This window comes from Haemaphysalis longicornis, unplaced genomic scaffold, assembly GCF_048455015.1.
Source record: "Haemaphysalis longicornis isolate Haplotype H1 unplaced genomic scaffold, Haemaphysalis longicornis Haplotype H1 scaffold_13, whole genome shotgun sequence".
NCBI lineage: Eukaryota > Metazoa > Arthropoda > Arachnida > Ixodida > Ixodidae > Haemaphysalis > Haemaphysalis longicornis.
Genome location: NW_027526233.1, coordinates 89500393 through 89515848, shown reverse-complemented (window position 1 = coordinate 89515848; position 15456 = coordinate 89500393). Strand labels below are relative to the sequence as shown.

General features: G+C 48.6%; 1 protein-coding gene across 3 annotated transcripts in view; it reads left to right on the top strand.

Annotated features, from left to right (window-relative positions):
• Snx6 (sorting nexin 6) overlaps positions 1-13142 on the top strand; it is a 56459-nt gene extending 43317 nt beyond the window's left edge. For all 3 annotated transcript variants that reach the window (XM_077694907.1, XM_077694906.1, XM_077694908.1), the window contains exon 13: positions 12922-13142. In XM_077694907.1, coding sequence (XP_077551033.1) covers positions 12922-12984 — 63 coding nt within the window. In that variant the 3' untranslated portion in view covers positions 12985-13142. The remainder of the gene's footprint in view (positions 1-12921) is intronic.
• Positions 13143-15456: the final 2314 nt, after the last annotated feature.

The window sequence follows — 15456 nt, the reverse complement described above, 5'->3', positions numbered from 1 at the left end:
CCAATGCTATCTCCATTTCGTGGTGACTGCCTTCTCGTGGTCCGGTGAATGCCATCCTTGTTGTGGCGCACGCAAATATCCTCTCCCGTTGCGTCCTCTAACGATGGACATTTTTTTTTTTTCATCCACGCCGAAGTCCTGCCCGGCTTGAACGTTTGACGACAACTCCGCGGCTAAAACAACTTTCCTTTTTAAAAGCAGCACCGCTTGTTTGGTGCCATTGCGCTGTCAAAACCAAACACCACACCACACGCAGACCACTATCCGCCCAAAAATGGCGGCATCGCCCCCAGCTATGGCCCCTTAAGGGGGGACGTGGCTTTCAAAATCAACTTTTTTATTTCTGAGTGGATTTTGATGAAAATTGGCACAGCAACTGGAAATGCTTCTGTGATAACACTATAAAAATTTCAAGATAATATTTTGATAACTTTTTTATTTATTAAATTTTCTTTCTGTTCCGCTTGTACCGAGCTTGAGCGACTTATAAAACACGATAGAAAACTTGTTCGAAGTGCTTTGCATTCCCAAATGAATGGGCGAGGTCGTGACAGTTTTAGAATTTTTTTTTTACAAAGCAATATTTTTTAGTTTTCATTTTTTTAGAGGTTAATGTGCAACAGGCATGTCGACTGTGAACGACTATTTGAATAAAAAAGTCACAAAAAACAAATCTGGAAAACCAAAAGTGTCACGACCTGAACTGTTCATCAAGGAATGTAATGCAAGAAACGGAATCAAAATAGACCCAGTGGTCACGAAGAAATCCCTGGTACAAGCGACATCGGTGGCAAAAAAAACTGTTTTGAGAAAACGGCTTCCGAAGTTGCAACATAGGTTTCACTTATCAAAAGTCGCCACGGTTGCAGCCTTTCATGTCCTTTTGAACATGGGGCTTCTGGAAGGCCTTGCCTTGAAATTGGAGTGCCTTTTACAGCCTTTCTCTTTCCAGAAAACATCATTTTCAGCTCCTCCGTGAAGAGTACATACCCCCTTTGCAAACCAAATGGAGGGGAAGATGGGTTTCAATGGGCTTTCAATGCAAAGTAGGTTAGCTGGTTGGCTGTATCGCACTGGACAACCTCCTTTTGCAGTGTTGTCACCATGGCACCAAGTTTAGCATTTTTTTTTACTTAAACTTGAACATTTTTGGCTTTTTTTATGTTTTATCTTGCCTGGCACGGCAACTTAGTACTCATACGTGCAGGTGTTCATTGCCAAAAGTTTGCATACCACAAGGATGAAAATGAGCTACTTTGAAGCTTGGTAGAGTATTCTGCACAACTCCCAACTTCAATGCAAAAGCATATTTTTTTACTACTTTTGACATTCAAGGCATCCAATATTTCTCGCAGCACAGCCAGTATGCCCTAAGCAATGGTATCAATAATTTCCCTAAAAAAATTACTGTTAAATGCTGCCACAGTAACGTACATTTTTAACGCAGAGAGCATATTTTTATTCCTATATTACTAACTCAAACCTGTTTTCATGAAAATTACAAGTGCACGGGAAACGTAGCGCAAGAAAGGCGATATGGCTCGCGCGCATCGCAGCGCACGCTTACCGCGACATATCGAACTTTGATTATACCTGATATGGCTGGTCAGGTCGCTTTTAAGATTAAATCTAACGTCGCAGGCATTAATTACAACTACTGGCGTTCAATCGTAACCGGTTGCCCAGTCATGTGATGCTCCAATGCGCGTCGGCTATGCCGTGCGCGCCGCAGCGTTTGACGCGTCGACCGTTTCTTTCTCAAGGCTAGCGAGCCCACAGTCAAAACACAGCAATAACTAAGCGTGTAAACATCGTAAATCCGACTAAAAGTTCACTTCACGAACCGCTATCGCAAGCGCGCACACCGCGTCACCCTCCAAGGTCTGGCGACGGTAGAGTCACGCGCACCACGAAGCGTTCGATGACCTCCGCCTTTCGAGCCACACAACTTCCCGTAATCTGGCTCGTTATCTCTGGCATTCCCATCGCGATAACGTGCGTGTTGAATACCACAGAATGAACAGAAACTCGGCCGAGCGAAGCGGCGAAAATGAACTCAATCCGCTCGCTACGCAGCTCAGGCGGCCGCCATCTTGCGTTGCGCCCGCGACATCCAATCAGGAAGGGTCGTTGTTCTGCGCCCCGACCGGAGGACCAATAGCGCTTCATCTATTTCTACCTTCGTTTGTGCGTCGTTTCTTTTCTGCCGTTTGTGCGTTTGTGAATGAACGAAGATACAAGAGACGAGCGGAACCGGAAAGACGATCGCTCGGCCGATCTAACCATATCAAAATGGCCGCGCCCGGTGGCACCGTTGCGGAGATAGAGCGCTCCGAAAATTGCCGTTTTTTCGCCCTTTTGCGCTGATAGTTTGTCACCGCACCTGACAAAAGTATTTTTTTATGCCACTTTGCGACGCTTTTCAGCGTAAAAACTTTGCAGACGCACAGAATAGGAAACATGGAAGCCGAATATGTGGGTTTCAAAAAAACGATGTTTTGGTCATTTTTCCGAAGTTGAAAGCCGCGTCCCCCCTTAAGTGGCTACTGGCTCGTATAGTAATGGCTACAATACTTTCTGTTCTGGGTGGCCTTAGCTGTGCACCACTTCCCGCAATTTCACTTGGAAATTGGCGCGCGTTTCAAAATCCTCGAATCGAAGCCGACCCTGGAGTTCGATATATCAGTATTTCAAAAAAACTATCGGCTTAGATTCGAATAAATGCGGTATGTGTCAAGCGTACAGGAAGCGGCCGAAACGAGTGTGGAACACGGGGAAGAAGACGGCATCGACGAGATCGCCTGTTGCGTCTGAGCCAGACGGTTTTTCAGAATCTGGCCGTGGCAAGTTGCAGTGCTGCCGGCGTCAGCTAACCGTTATCTAGATCCTCGAGTGCCAATTAGGACCCCATCGACGCTGTGTGTTACACCGCTGGTGAACTTGCCGGGCGTGCTAAACATGCGGCGGATGGGAAGAAGGATTTGCGGGGGTGGAACAGCTGCACCATTTGGGCCATTGAGCGCCAAGAGTGTTTGGCTGCGCCATTGTGCGCCAAACCGCCCCTGTTGCACCAAACTGGTTTATCAGTGCCGGCCTGCGCCGCAGCACGTGAACTGAACCACGAGGTACGACCGCCATGATGCCCTGTGCTGGAAACATGGCTGAAACATTGCTTTTGGTCTCATGGGAACGCCTATGGTTTCGGTTTCATCAAGGCTATGAGCGGTTGTGAAAGTTAGCTTTGGCTTAGCCGTAGGGCCGCAGGCTCTAAGTGCCTTCTCCGCCTTCTCTTTGCATTGCTTTGTTTTGCATTTGAAATGCTCAATGAAATGCTCAATGAAAAATGCCCAAAAGTAAAATATTTTTGTGGCTTATTGCAAACAGATAGAATAATATAACGGTTGCAGTTTATTAGGGGTAAATTTAGTCCCCCCACATTTGGCGACCCTGGCTTTGCTACCTGCCCCTTTTCGTGGGGGGCATGTATTGAACGAGCAGGTTCTTGGACGCTTTGCCCTCGCCTGTTAATTCTGTTCGCTTTTGTTGTGAGGTAGTTGCTCATTTTTGCCTGTGAGCAACTTTGGGGTCAGCTTTGCTTATTTGTGGATGGTCCAACATTAATCATGCCTTGTGACACGCTCTAGTTACGTTGCCTACGAGGTAAGGTAATTGACTTTCGCAACCTTGTGGTGGGCGAAGACAAAATTAAGGGGTGACGCGGGTCTTGAAATGGTAAAAAAAAACGCGAAATTTGGCATTTTTTGAAAACGACATACTCGGGTTATATATAATCTAAAGTACCTGCCTGAAAAGTTTCATCGTCAAATTCGAAGTCCAAGTATTACAAAAACGATAAATATGATGCTTGCACAGCGCTAAAAACGAGAGTTCAGAGCGAAAGTTAGTCGAAATTCGCGCCCCGCTCCGCCTGCAACTGCGCCGTCAATAGCGGCCATTTTGGTCTTGTTTGAAAGCTGCTTCTCTTCTCTACCTTCCCACGTCTTTCTCTTTCGCAACAACTACATGGAACGTCTGTTTTCTTCGTTTTTTCAAAGGGAGGATAACAATCACTGATTGGTTGCTCCTCCGCCCGGTGGCTACGTCTGAGCGCGCGCCAGCGCACGCTCTTCTGCCATTGGCCTAGACGCACCTCTCTGCCTTTTTGCTCCTTTCCTCCTCTCGGCTCGCCCACTCTCTGCGTTGTCTGCTCGGCGGCGTCGGCGCCTCGTGGGATTCACGGCGGCGCCCATTGCGGTCATCTACGCGCATTGTTCTTTGTTGTTTTTTCCCCGCGGTCGACCGTTCGTCTTGTCTTCGACGAGTTCGTGTTTTCTTCGCGTTTGCGGTTGTGTTGAACGTCGTTTCTCTGTGCGCAAAGGTGCGAGTCTACGTTCTCGACATGCCGGGCGACGTTCGGTTGAAAGCAAGCACGCGGAAAGCTTTCGGAAAAACGTCGAGACGAGCCTGGAACAAAAAAACGGCGTCATGTGCAAGCGAAGCGTCGCAATCAGTGGATTCAGTGGATCAACGTACATCTCCGGATCTGCGGGGAACGTCAGCCGAGTTGCCTGTCGATGGCATCGCGGGCCCGAGTTGTAGCAACGGTCGTTCCTCAAGTGCTGGCAGAGCGGATCGCGTCGACACTGCATTCTATTCCGCGACAGAGCAGCAGCAGCGCGTTGAACAATCGCAACAGTGCAAGCAAGCGTTGTCAGGAAAGTCGGCAACCCAGCGGAAGTTCGACCTTCTCGGCGTCAACGAGGGGAGCCAGGCAAGCGGTGCTGGAACTGATTTTGTTATTGTGGACATGAAGGTCCTGAATGACTTTTTCGCGCAGGCGAAGTGCAGTAGCTGCAGTTCGGGACCCCTGACGCTCACAAAGGCTGAGGATAAAGAGTATGGCTTGGCAGTCAAGCTTGTGCTCGTTAGCGCCACGTGCGAATTCGAGAAGAAACAATTCTCCTCCCCAAGGGTTGCTGGGACTGCAAACATCACTCCCTTTGAAGTGAACATGAGGGTCATGAAGGGTATACAGTCGATTGGCAAAGGTGTTACAGCCCTTGCAGACTTCTGCGTGTGCATGAACTTGTCCCGCCGTGGCCTGCACCATAAGACTTTTCAGGGGCATTTGAAAACCAAGCTTGTTCAAGCCTCTGAAGCCTGTGCAACTGCAAGCGAAGCTGCCAGTGCAGCAGTTGTCAAAACTCTCTACGCAGACCTCCTTAACCCAGTGGGCAATATTGATGTCGTCTTTGACGGGTCTTGGATGACCCGAGGGCGAAGCTCCCACATTGGCGTGGGGTGCATTATAGAGCTCTACTCGGGATTGGTCTTGGACCACGTAGTGTTGTCCAATTTTTGCCACAGTTGTGCCCTCGGACCAAACCCAGGTGGTGACGGGTGCAGTGACTGGTATGCAGCCCACGAGTGTCAGAGGAACATTGACTGCAATGCAGGCCGGATGGAGGTAGAGGCTGCGCTGATCATGTTTCAGAGATCCCTGGCCAAGTATGGACTCCGATACACCACTGTTGTTTGCGATGGAGACTGCCGCACTTTCTATGCGCTGACTACAGCAGGAGTGTACGGCTTCATCAGCATCAGTAAAAAGGACCGCATCAACCACGTGGCCAAAAGGATGGGGACAACACTGCGTGGTGTTCTCGACAAGACTAAGGCTCGGGGGGAGTCATTCGGAGGTAGAGGACGGCTCACGCAGGACCGAATCAATGAGATTCAGAGCTACTACGGCTATGCCCTCAGGAGCAACCACAACGGCGTGCTAGGGATGAAGAGGGCAGTGGAAGCCACGCTCTTGCACATGACGTCCACAGACAGTGCACCAAATCACAGCAAGTGCCCTGATGGGGCTGAGTCATGGTGCAAGTACAACCGAGCCCTTGCTAACGGCGAGGATCCACCTGTACACAAGAACACCCTTCCCGACTGCGTTCGGATTGCCCTGGAGCCAGTGTTCGCCAGGCTGAGTAACGAAGACCTGCTGGCACGGTGCAGTGATGGAATGAGCCAGAATGCCAGCGAGAGCCTCCACTCTGTCATCTGGACCCAGGCATCAAGGAACTCCAACGCCTCTCTCAACACTGTGAAGAGGGCTGTTGCAGAGACCGTTGCAGTGTATAACCAGGGTAGCGAGAAACAATGGAGTCTGTCACTGCAAGCCTGGGCTATGCTGCCGGCAACTGCCTTGTACGCCGCAGCATAGAAAAAGACAGCCTGCACTTGCACAAGGCAAACGCAGCCCACAAGAGCCATAGCGGCGTGAAGGAGAGGTTCTCCAGGAGGCACAGGAACGACACGTCTGGCGACTACAGCCCTGGACAGATGTGAGGGACCCATCCGGCGCCACACAAACAAAAGGCCCTTCTTAGGGCCATTAAAATTCTGCTTAGGGAGCTGGCTCATGCTGCTGATGCCTCCCATAACCTTTTCAAAGGTCTTCTCATTACATTGTGAAATTTTTTTTATTTGTTCCTCTAAACAGATTATGAAACTTAATATCTCAATTTGTTCAGGAAGAACTGCATTTCGTGTTTGCAAACAATATTGCATGAATCTATCATAGAACTTTGTGCAATCGGTGTCAAAACTTCAACTGCAATTTACTCAGCTTCACGTTTTTTGCCGATGTGCCTAGCCTTACGGGGGTTTTCAGGGGTTTCTTTCTTGACGATTTCAACCAAACTTACACCGTTGGATTCAGAATGAAATGACCTGCATGCTGAAGCTATTTTTAATGGTGCAACGTGCACCACATAATTGTAATGAGCAATAATGTGACCTCGTTAGGCTGTGTGAATGGCATACTAAGCATGATTAGCCTAATTTTATCTAATAAACCTTTTTTTACAAAAATATAAATAACTTAAGCATGCATGGCAGGTCTTAGGCTAAATTTTCATACCACTTATTTTTAAAAATTGCAATTAAAAAGTCCCTTAATGGCCCGTAAGAAATAACGTAATCAGGCTCCACTATTTCCTCTGTTACTCAAAAACTAAATGCGCTACCTTAAAACTAGTTGCATATTTGAAATCAGGGAAACAAGACACATATACACAATAATTTTCATGGCCCTAGCTTAAATAATACAAAAGTTAATTTCAAGACCCACGTGTCCCCTTAAGCTCAGCTTCACGCGGACTAAATCTGCCGTTCAATGCCAAGAATGCAAGCAAACACCTTGCTTTACAGAATGCCACGGTGACTTCGCTTATTAAACACTGCTCTATACTGGACACGAGGCAAGGCCTGTTATCTCATCCCCTTTGGCTCTGCTTTGAACAGTGATAATTAGGCGCGATCGCTGGGCCCGAAGTTATGTTACTGTGCATGTTACTGTTACTGTGTATGTTACTGTCCAACCCGGGAACCGCGTTCCCGGGTTGGAGTAGGTTCTAGTGCACGTTAGAACGCCCTCATGGTGGCTAGATAAAACGTAACTTGGATGTGGCTAGCGCAGCAGCCAGCAGAGAGGGAGGCGCCATAATGCCGGGAAATGGTGTTACATCTGCTCCAAATGGCATTTTTTGCTGCTCCAACCCTGGTCCAAACGGCCTTTCTGGCTGCTCCGAGCCTGCTACCAAAGGCACTTTTGCCTGCTCCCAGGACTGCTCCCAAACTCATCCACCCTGTTCCACCCTTGCATTCGGTGTCGCAGTCGACAGAGCGCAAGTTCAAACATTCGGACAGAGAACTGCCTAGCGAAAGCTCGGAAAGTGGCACAGAGTTTGTCCTCGTGAACTTGGACATGATAAACTCATTCTTCATGCTTGTGTCCTACCTTTGAGTGCGACGTGGGAGCCTTGACTGTTTCCAAGACCAAGAGAAAGAGATACTAAGCTCATGCTCGCGTGTTGAGAATGTGGGCTGTGCAAGGAAGGGTTTTCGTCTGAATGTTCGCGCCTTGGAAGGGGGTGCAAAGCATCGAAAAGGAAGCAACGGCTCTCACTGACTTTTTCACTTTTTCACAGCAATGAGCATTTCACATTGCGGCCTGCATCATAAGACGTACCAGGGACATGTGGCAAAAAAGGTGCAAGCCTGCAATTCGGTGGCTACCGACTGCGACGCAGCCAGTGTTTCTCTCATCAAAGAACTGTGTGCCGATTTCGGAACTCGCCCGGAAACATTGACTGCACGTTTCGTGGCACCTGGCCGACTTGCGGACGCAGCCTTCACATCTCTGTTGGATGTATCGCAGAGATGTACAGTGGTCTCGTGATAGACCACGTCGGGCTGTCCAGTATCTGTCTGGTCTGTTCGACTGGCCCGAAACCACATGACGAAGGGTGTGCGGACTGGCTCACAACGCGCACTCCAGTGGGCCAAAAAAACATTGACTGCAAAGCTCGACAGGGGGAGGTGGAGGCAGCTTTGATCACGTTCCGACGTCCTCTGGAGAAGCACAAACTGTGATACAGCGCCACGCTGTCCAATGGAGACAGCAGGACCTATCACGCCCTGGTACGAGACAGTGGGCCTGTTCAATTTACGGGCGTTCTGGCAGCCCGCGGGCTGCCTGAAGCTTGCTCTCGGGCAGGAAGTTACGTTGTGTTTACGTTGTTCGAGTGCTTCGGGATACACCAGAAGCCGGGACCGAGAAATCCCAGCTGCTACGCTGCGGAGCAAATTTTCTTCGGTCGTCTGCTACAGTTTCAGCGGCAAAATGTCGGACGACGCAAGTGCGCTCGCTGCTCTCCCCGACGCGTTGTTTGCAGACCGCCCTCACCTTGACGATGAAGAGTACGATTGCAAAGCCGACGTTTTCAATGTGTGTGTCCTCGTGATGGCTCAGCGGGGAGAATGTTGTGGACCTACCTGGAGTTCAAATTCAAGAGACTGTTTCGCCTGTCGCGGCGCACAGTGGTCGCCCTGGTCACCGAATTTCAACACTACGAATTCCACCCCAAAGGCATGCGAGGGCACCGCGAAATACTTGCCCAGAAGACAGATCCGATTGCCCTGTCGTAAATCGGTACACAGTATATCGCGAATTCGGCGTGAGCGAGTCATCTGTTCACGCCGCAGCCTACCGAGTCATCGGATTTGTATATTTCTATCAGCGGACGGGAAATATTCTGGCCCGACTGAGCAGTATTGGATCTAAACAAGCGGGCAAGGAAGCGGAAGACTGTCGGACATGATCTGCGCAATTTATGGGTGCCGCATTTCTAGACCCTCAGAGTCCGAAGGAAGTTAACTACAATGGCAAGAAATTTCACTCCATCATACTTCAGGGGATCTACAATGCGGACATGGTGTTCATCGACGTGTTCGCCGGCTTTCCTGGCAGCGCCCATGATGCCAGAGTGCTGCGGGAGAGCTTTTTTTTTCTTTCTGGAGGAATAAACGAAAACTTTCATTATAACATGCAGACAACCAATGTACTCGCTGAAGTAATAAACTCGGGCATGGCTTCATCTAGAACTGCGATGCCGTCCTCGCCCATTAGCTGAAATAGGCCATCCTTGTCTGTAAGCAGACGAATCGCAAATGACCGTTTAGGCGCGAATCATGTGTCATCTCACTTCTCGTTCAAAAAAAACGGGTGTTGCAATGAGAAGAATAAACTGAAATGTGCGCAAAAGTGATTTTTCATATCAAGTCGCGGGTTCGATTCCCGGCCACGGCGGCCGCTTTTCTGACGGCGCGTTAAACCCCACAATCAATCGATTTTTCATATCACATGAATAAATTCAAAAATTTTATTTTGAAACTCGCCGAGCCGCTTTCCTTTTGTCATCTGCTAGCAGCGCCGTCTGCTATCTGCCAGATCTGTGCCCGCTCGCCGCCAGACCACGAACGCCCGGGCGGCTCTGGCAGCTTGCGGAGGGAGCCAGAAGTGGCCGACCCGGAAAAATCGAAGACGTTCTGGCGCCGCCGGAAGTGACGTTTCGGGCTGCCCGAGGAAAACGAATGACCGGCTCTCGCCTCTGGCAACCCGCGGGCAGCCAGAAGTGGAAAATCGAACGGGCCCAGTGTGTGCGGCTTGATGGAATTCCTGTAGAAAGATGGTATCAGCAGCGTGCACAAGTGGACGGGAGCTACCTTGCGTGCTCTTCTGGGCAAATTTAGAGCCCAGGGCGAACAACCACTTGGAGGCAAGGGAAGGCCCGCCCAAGGCTGGATCAGAAAGATCACAAACTACTGCGGCTACGCACTGAGGGGCCCATCACGTGCCGGGCATGCAGCGAGCAGTTGGGGCCGTCCTGCAGCGCATGTGGTCGTCCGACGAGACACCCGAGCACGACCCGCCTCCCAAGGGAAGCGGACTCGTGTGAGTGCAACCGGGCCCTGGCCAAGAGTGTGGAGCCTCACCCAAGCAGCCGGCCTGGCTTCATGTGCAAGGCGCTGGACCCTGACAGCTTTGTTGAGGTCCAGATAGGCCACAGCAGTCGGTGTTCTGTTTTGCGCACGTGTGTGATCAAAGGGCGGTGTCCTCGCTTTTCAAAATGTGACATCAAGGTGCAGGCAGTTCCAAATTCGTCTCGGGTGTCTTCCCTTCTTCCATTTGGGCCACTGACTCGGGCAGTTATGTGCGATAAAAAATCGTGCTTTTGATTGAGAGCAGACGTGCCCATTGCCGCACATGCAGGGGTGAGACAGCTGCGCATATTGCGCCTTTTTGATACAATTCCATTTTCCTGCGCCAAGCTGCTCCAAAAGCGTTAAAATTGCGCCAAACTGCTCCAAAGAGCCTGAAAGGCACGGATTTTGATGCTCATGTCAGTTCCGGCGGGGACGAAAGCCTCCCGCATCCCGGTGGTTACTTTTATTGTCGGTTAACAGAAATGGCAAAAATAGAAAGACTGAAATTAAGCAAACGATAGCTTCTAAAACACTATTGGCTTGCTTTCTGTCCGGGTTCGCTAAAACGGCCTTCCCGATTAGGCATCGCTGTGGCTACAAACATGGCCGCCGCCTGATCTGCCTGCTACTGCCTACTTCACGCGCTCACTGCGTATCGCCGATATTTTCCCTGTTTTTTTTTACGCTATCAGCTGGGTTCCAGTCTATTTATTCTATCAATTGTGGCTCTGAACAGTGACGTTAATGCGGGGATATGGTTTGAGATTGGTGCGAGATTACGAGAAGTTGCACGGCTCATAAAAAAAGTTTTGAAATGTGGGGCCTACGACTTAGGCGTGGTTTGTCCTTGAGTGCCAAATGCGGTGCGTGCGTCTATAATCGGGTTCGTGAATTTAACTTTTTGGCTCGTTGTGGTGTTATAAAATGCTGAGGTGTTGCTGTGCTTCGAAGCGTGATCGCGAGCCTCGGCCCAGGAGGGAACGGTCGGCACGAAAGTTGCGGGCTGCGCTGCGGCGCCGCAACCTGTCCAAGCAGCGCCCAATATCTGCAGGACTGCATAGTGCCATAGCATGCGACTAATAACACTTGATGTATGCGAAGTGAAATTTAATGCCCAAATCTACGTGGCTAAACAGTAACGCTACTCAAATGATTACCGGGTGGACGTGCGCCCCACGGACTGCAACGAATAGGCTGGTTGGGCTATGCGACCGTTATCTCAAAGTTGCTCAACTGTTGCTGTGACTACACTCGTTCGTACAACGCAGCCTGGGATTACAAAAATAATAATTTTAGCATTAAGATGGCAAGAAAACACGCCACGATTGCAGAGCCCTTAAATTTGATAATGTTAACGGCAGTTTTGTTGTCAGTGTTGCGTACATCTGCAACACAGTCACTAGTTAGGAAAAAGGTAGTGCAGTTAGAACTTTGTGGTACTCTTAAAAAATTCCTTCACGTAAGGCTGTTCCAGTGTTCTGGGTATTCAAAACTGATTGGAATGTGTACTTGACCCTTCAAATTGCTGAAATTATGATTTTTTCAGCTCACAGAAGATGTATAAATCTCCCTACCTGCTCCAAATCAAGGTTCTTCTGCTCCAAAATCAAAATTTTGCTGCTCCAAAAACTGCTCCCAAATCTCTTTGGGCTGTCTCACCCCTGCACATGCAATGAACGCACACGCGGTGTGAAGCGGTAGCCGACTGGCATAGCCCAAGCCAAAGACTTGTTGTGAGTCACCATGTGTCGTGCAGTGGTGGTGTCACTGTAAGGCTGCCTCCACGGCCACCTGTTGCACAGTCGTTCATGTAAACGAATATGGCGACGGCCATGCCAGGGGGCTGTGGCAGAAGTTTATGCACTTGTGAGTCAAAAAAAAAAATGCATTTCAGTAGTTTTGGGCACTGTTAGCCTCAAGTGGGCAGATATAATGCCGATCAGACTTGCAGCGAATTTCTTTAATGCGGGAACACTTTTAATAGAACTTCATTGACGGGAGATATGAAATACATGGACTTTTTTGGACGGTAACTAGGGATCCGACAATATTTTGTTGCCACGAGCAACGAAATCTTGCGATTTTTTTTTATTGCGGAGTTTGACTGTATGCCCCTGCTTTGTGTTTACATCAGCCATGCGCTCGTGTCTCTGGGCAGCTTAGCGTGTGATGCCGCAGGTGTAATTACCTCGCGCTTGAATGACACTTCACGGTTATATCTCATTGAACCCACAAAGGTCGAAACAAGGTGCTAATGTAGCAGCAGCAATATTCGCAACAGTACATCAAAATTCACTTGCGTGATGTTGACGGATTGATTTTAATTGTATTGAGTTTGATTTTGGGAGGGGTTAGTGTCCGTGGCAACCCTTTAGGGTGGTGTGAAGCCGCTTTTGCTTTTGAGCTCAATAACAACGCGCACACCAGTTTGCAGACGTTTAGTGAAAAAGAGGTCGGCATTAGAGTTAAGCAAGCTTGCTCACTGTGACAGCCAGAGACCGGTTTCTGGCACTGCCTCGTAACCTCTAGTGCTGTGGGAACTACCATTGTGTAGTGGCTCTGGACCAACCCTGTCTTGTCTTGGCTTTGCAGGCCCAGGTGCAGCTGCTCAAGAGCAGCATAGCCTTGCTCAAGAACGAGCCGGTCAAAGTGTGAAGTCCACGGGCGGTGAAGACGACGACGGGGCCAGAGTATTTTCTTGTACCATATTTATTTTTGGTTTCCCCTCCTTCCCTTCTTCATTTTTTTTTTCTCTTTTGAACTCTCTTCTCTTTGGATACGTGCTGCGGAATAAAAGAGCATTTATTCAGGTTTCCCTGTGTGTCTTGCTTTGACACACACGCCCGTTGCGGTTGAAAGAGAAACGATACCCAAGCAGCAGGGATGCGAGCCAAATCTCCACGCTCACCCCATTGCGTTTAGCAAAGTAGCAGAATTACACGACCTAGTCCCAGTCTCCCTCTCCCTACCATGCTGGTCGCATGTGTTATTCGAACATTCTTCAGACCACTGCTAAAGTGTGTTCGCACTCTGTGCAGCTCACATAAGCAGACGCGATAAAACAAAAGTAACCTAGTTCAGTTGACAGGACAAACACTTCTCTCATTTACCTCACTGTACCTGTAATGGTATGGTGGTTCGTATAGTAAAGCAAATTCCGAAATCTTGTTGGAAAACTTTGAAATATTTGTGGTATCACTGCGAAGACTGCTGCTGATGGCAGGTTCGGGTTCTGTGGATATTCACAAATTTTGAATATCTGAGCTAATGATGCAAAATTTGATACGGCTTTGAATAGGTTTTGGAGGTACATTGTAAACCGCTTAAGGGGGGACACTGGTCTTGAGGACATTTTTGCTATTTTTTAACCCATGTGCTTGAGATTTACACATTGAGTGTATTTCAACATCCTGAGCACAAATATGCAGTCAGTTTTCGTCTATGTGGTGTAAGTTTAGAGTTGTGCAACATGTTATGCCACTCCGTTTCGGGCAATTTTTTCATTATGTACCTATGAAATACTCCAATAGCTTTTATCCCTTTGTGCTCTAGAAGGACCAGGGAGTGCAACTATACCACTGCAGTAATTTTAGCATGGTTTCTGCAAACGCTGCAAAATTCGTAAATCTCGGGTCGTCAATTTACAATGTTCTTGTAAACCTAATTGCATAAAATCTTGTGCCAGCAAAAAGACATTCTATATTATTGTGGTTTTATTGCAAGTGTTCACTTCATAAGCTTTGGAATGCAGCAAAACTGATGTAAATCGAACCAGTACATCCAAAGATATTGTACCTGACAGCTGACCATGTGGGAAAAAAATTGGTTCTGAGAAAACAGGGCACAAAGTTTGCAAACATAGGCAAAAATGGTCATTTAGGCGACTTCAAAGGGCGGCAGCTTTGTGAATACTTATGATACAGCTATGATATTTTGCAGGTACATTCTTTGTAACCTATAGACTGCAAATAAAATTTATACAAAATATTGATTTTTTGGCAAATTTCCGGTCCTCAAGACCAGTGTCCCACCTTAACGTATGTCACAGGAGCCACAAAAATCTGAACTTGCTGCGCTATAAAAAACATGCTCGAATCCAACAATATTGCAAGCTACGTTCAATTTTGTCATCACTCAAACGATACCCGCCGCGGTGGCTCAGTGGCTAAGGCGTTGCGCTGCTGAGCACGAGGTCGCGGGTTCGATTCCCGGCCGCGGCGGCCGCTTTTCTGATGGAGGCGAAAAGCAAAAACGCCCGTGTGTACGAGATTTCGGCGCACGTTAAAGATCCCCAGGTGGTCAAAATTAATCCGGAGCCCTCCACTACGGCGCGCCTCATCGCCTGCGTTGCGTCGGCGCGTTAAACCCCCACAATCAATCAATCACTCAAACGAATCGCACTGAACAGGGGGGTTACGGTCCTTACTTTTTTTCCCTTCATCAGACCCTGCTGCACGGTCTTGCAAACCACGATCATGGCTTTAAAGGGACACTGAAGTGATTTGTAAACATTGCGGGATTACTAGTGTAAATTGTAGTCCGGAGTCCATAGGCCATGTTTCGTCCACTCTTAGTGCGTTTACGCGAATTTATTTAGTAGAAAAATCAATTCGAAAATGCAGTCCTCCTCTCTGCGTCCTCACCCATTTTCTGTGGCATTTTCATGTGACGTCAGGAGGAAGTGACTTGGCTTGACTGCACAGCTCGCCGACCTTCCGACAGAGTCAGTCGGCCCAGCGTTTAGTCCGCCGGCTGCCGACGGGTAGTCAATTCTTTCGCTCAGTTGAAACTAAGCCACAACACGTTTGTGAATGGAAGAATTTGCCTTTCTTTAGTTTGTTAGTTCGTACACTGTATCAAGCTCCGAGTCCGGGTCGCTTCACACGAGTGCTGCACATGCGACGCTTCGCTGACTGGTACGCCAGTAGGACAACCTAGTGTCACTAAATAAGGCTAGTGTCACTAGGTAAATAACCTTATTTAGTGACACTAGCCCAACCAACTAAAATTGAATAATATCATTTTTTGGTTACTGCAGTACGTTGGTATGTTTGTATTGAAAGCGTGTAGGCAGTCGTGTGGCTACACAGTATCCCTTGGAAGAATTCTTCTAGTGCGTCTCAGCTC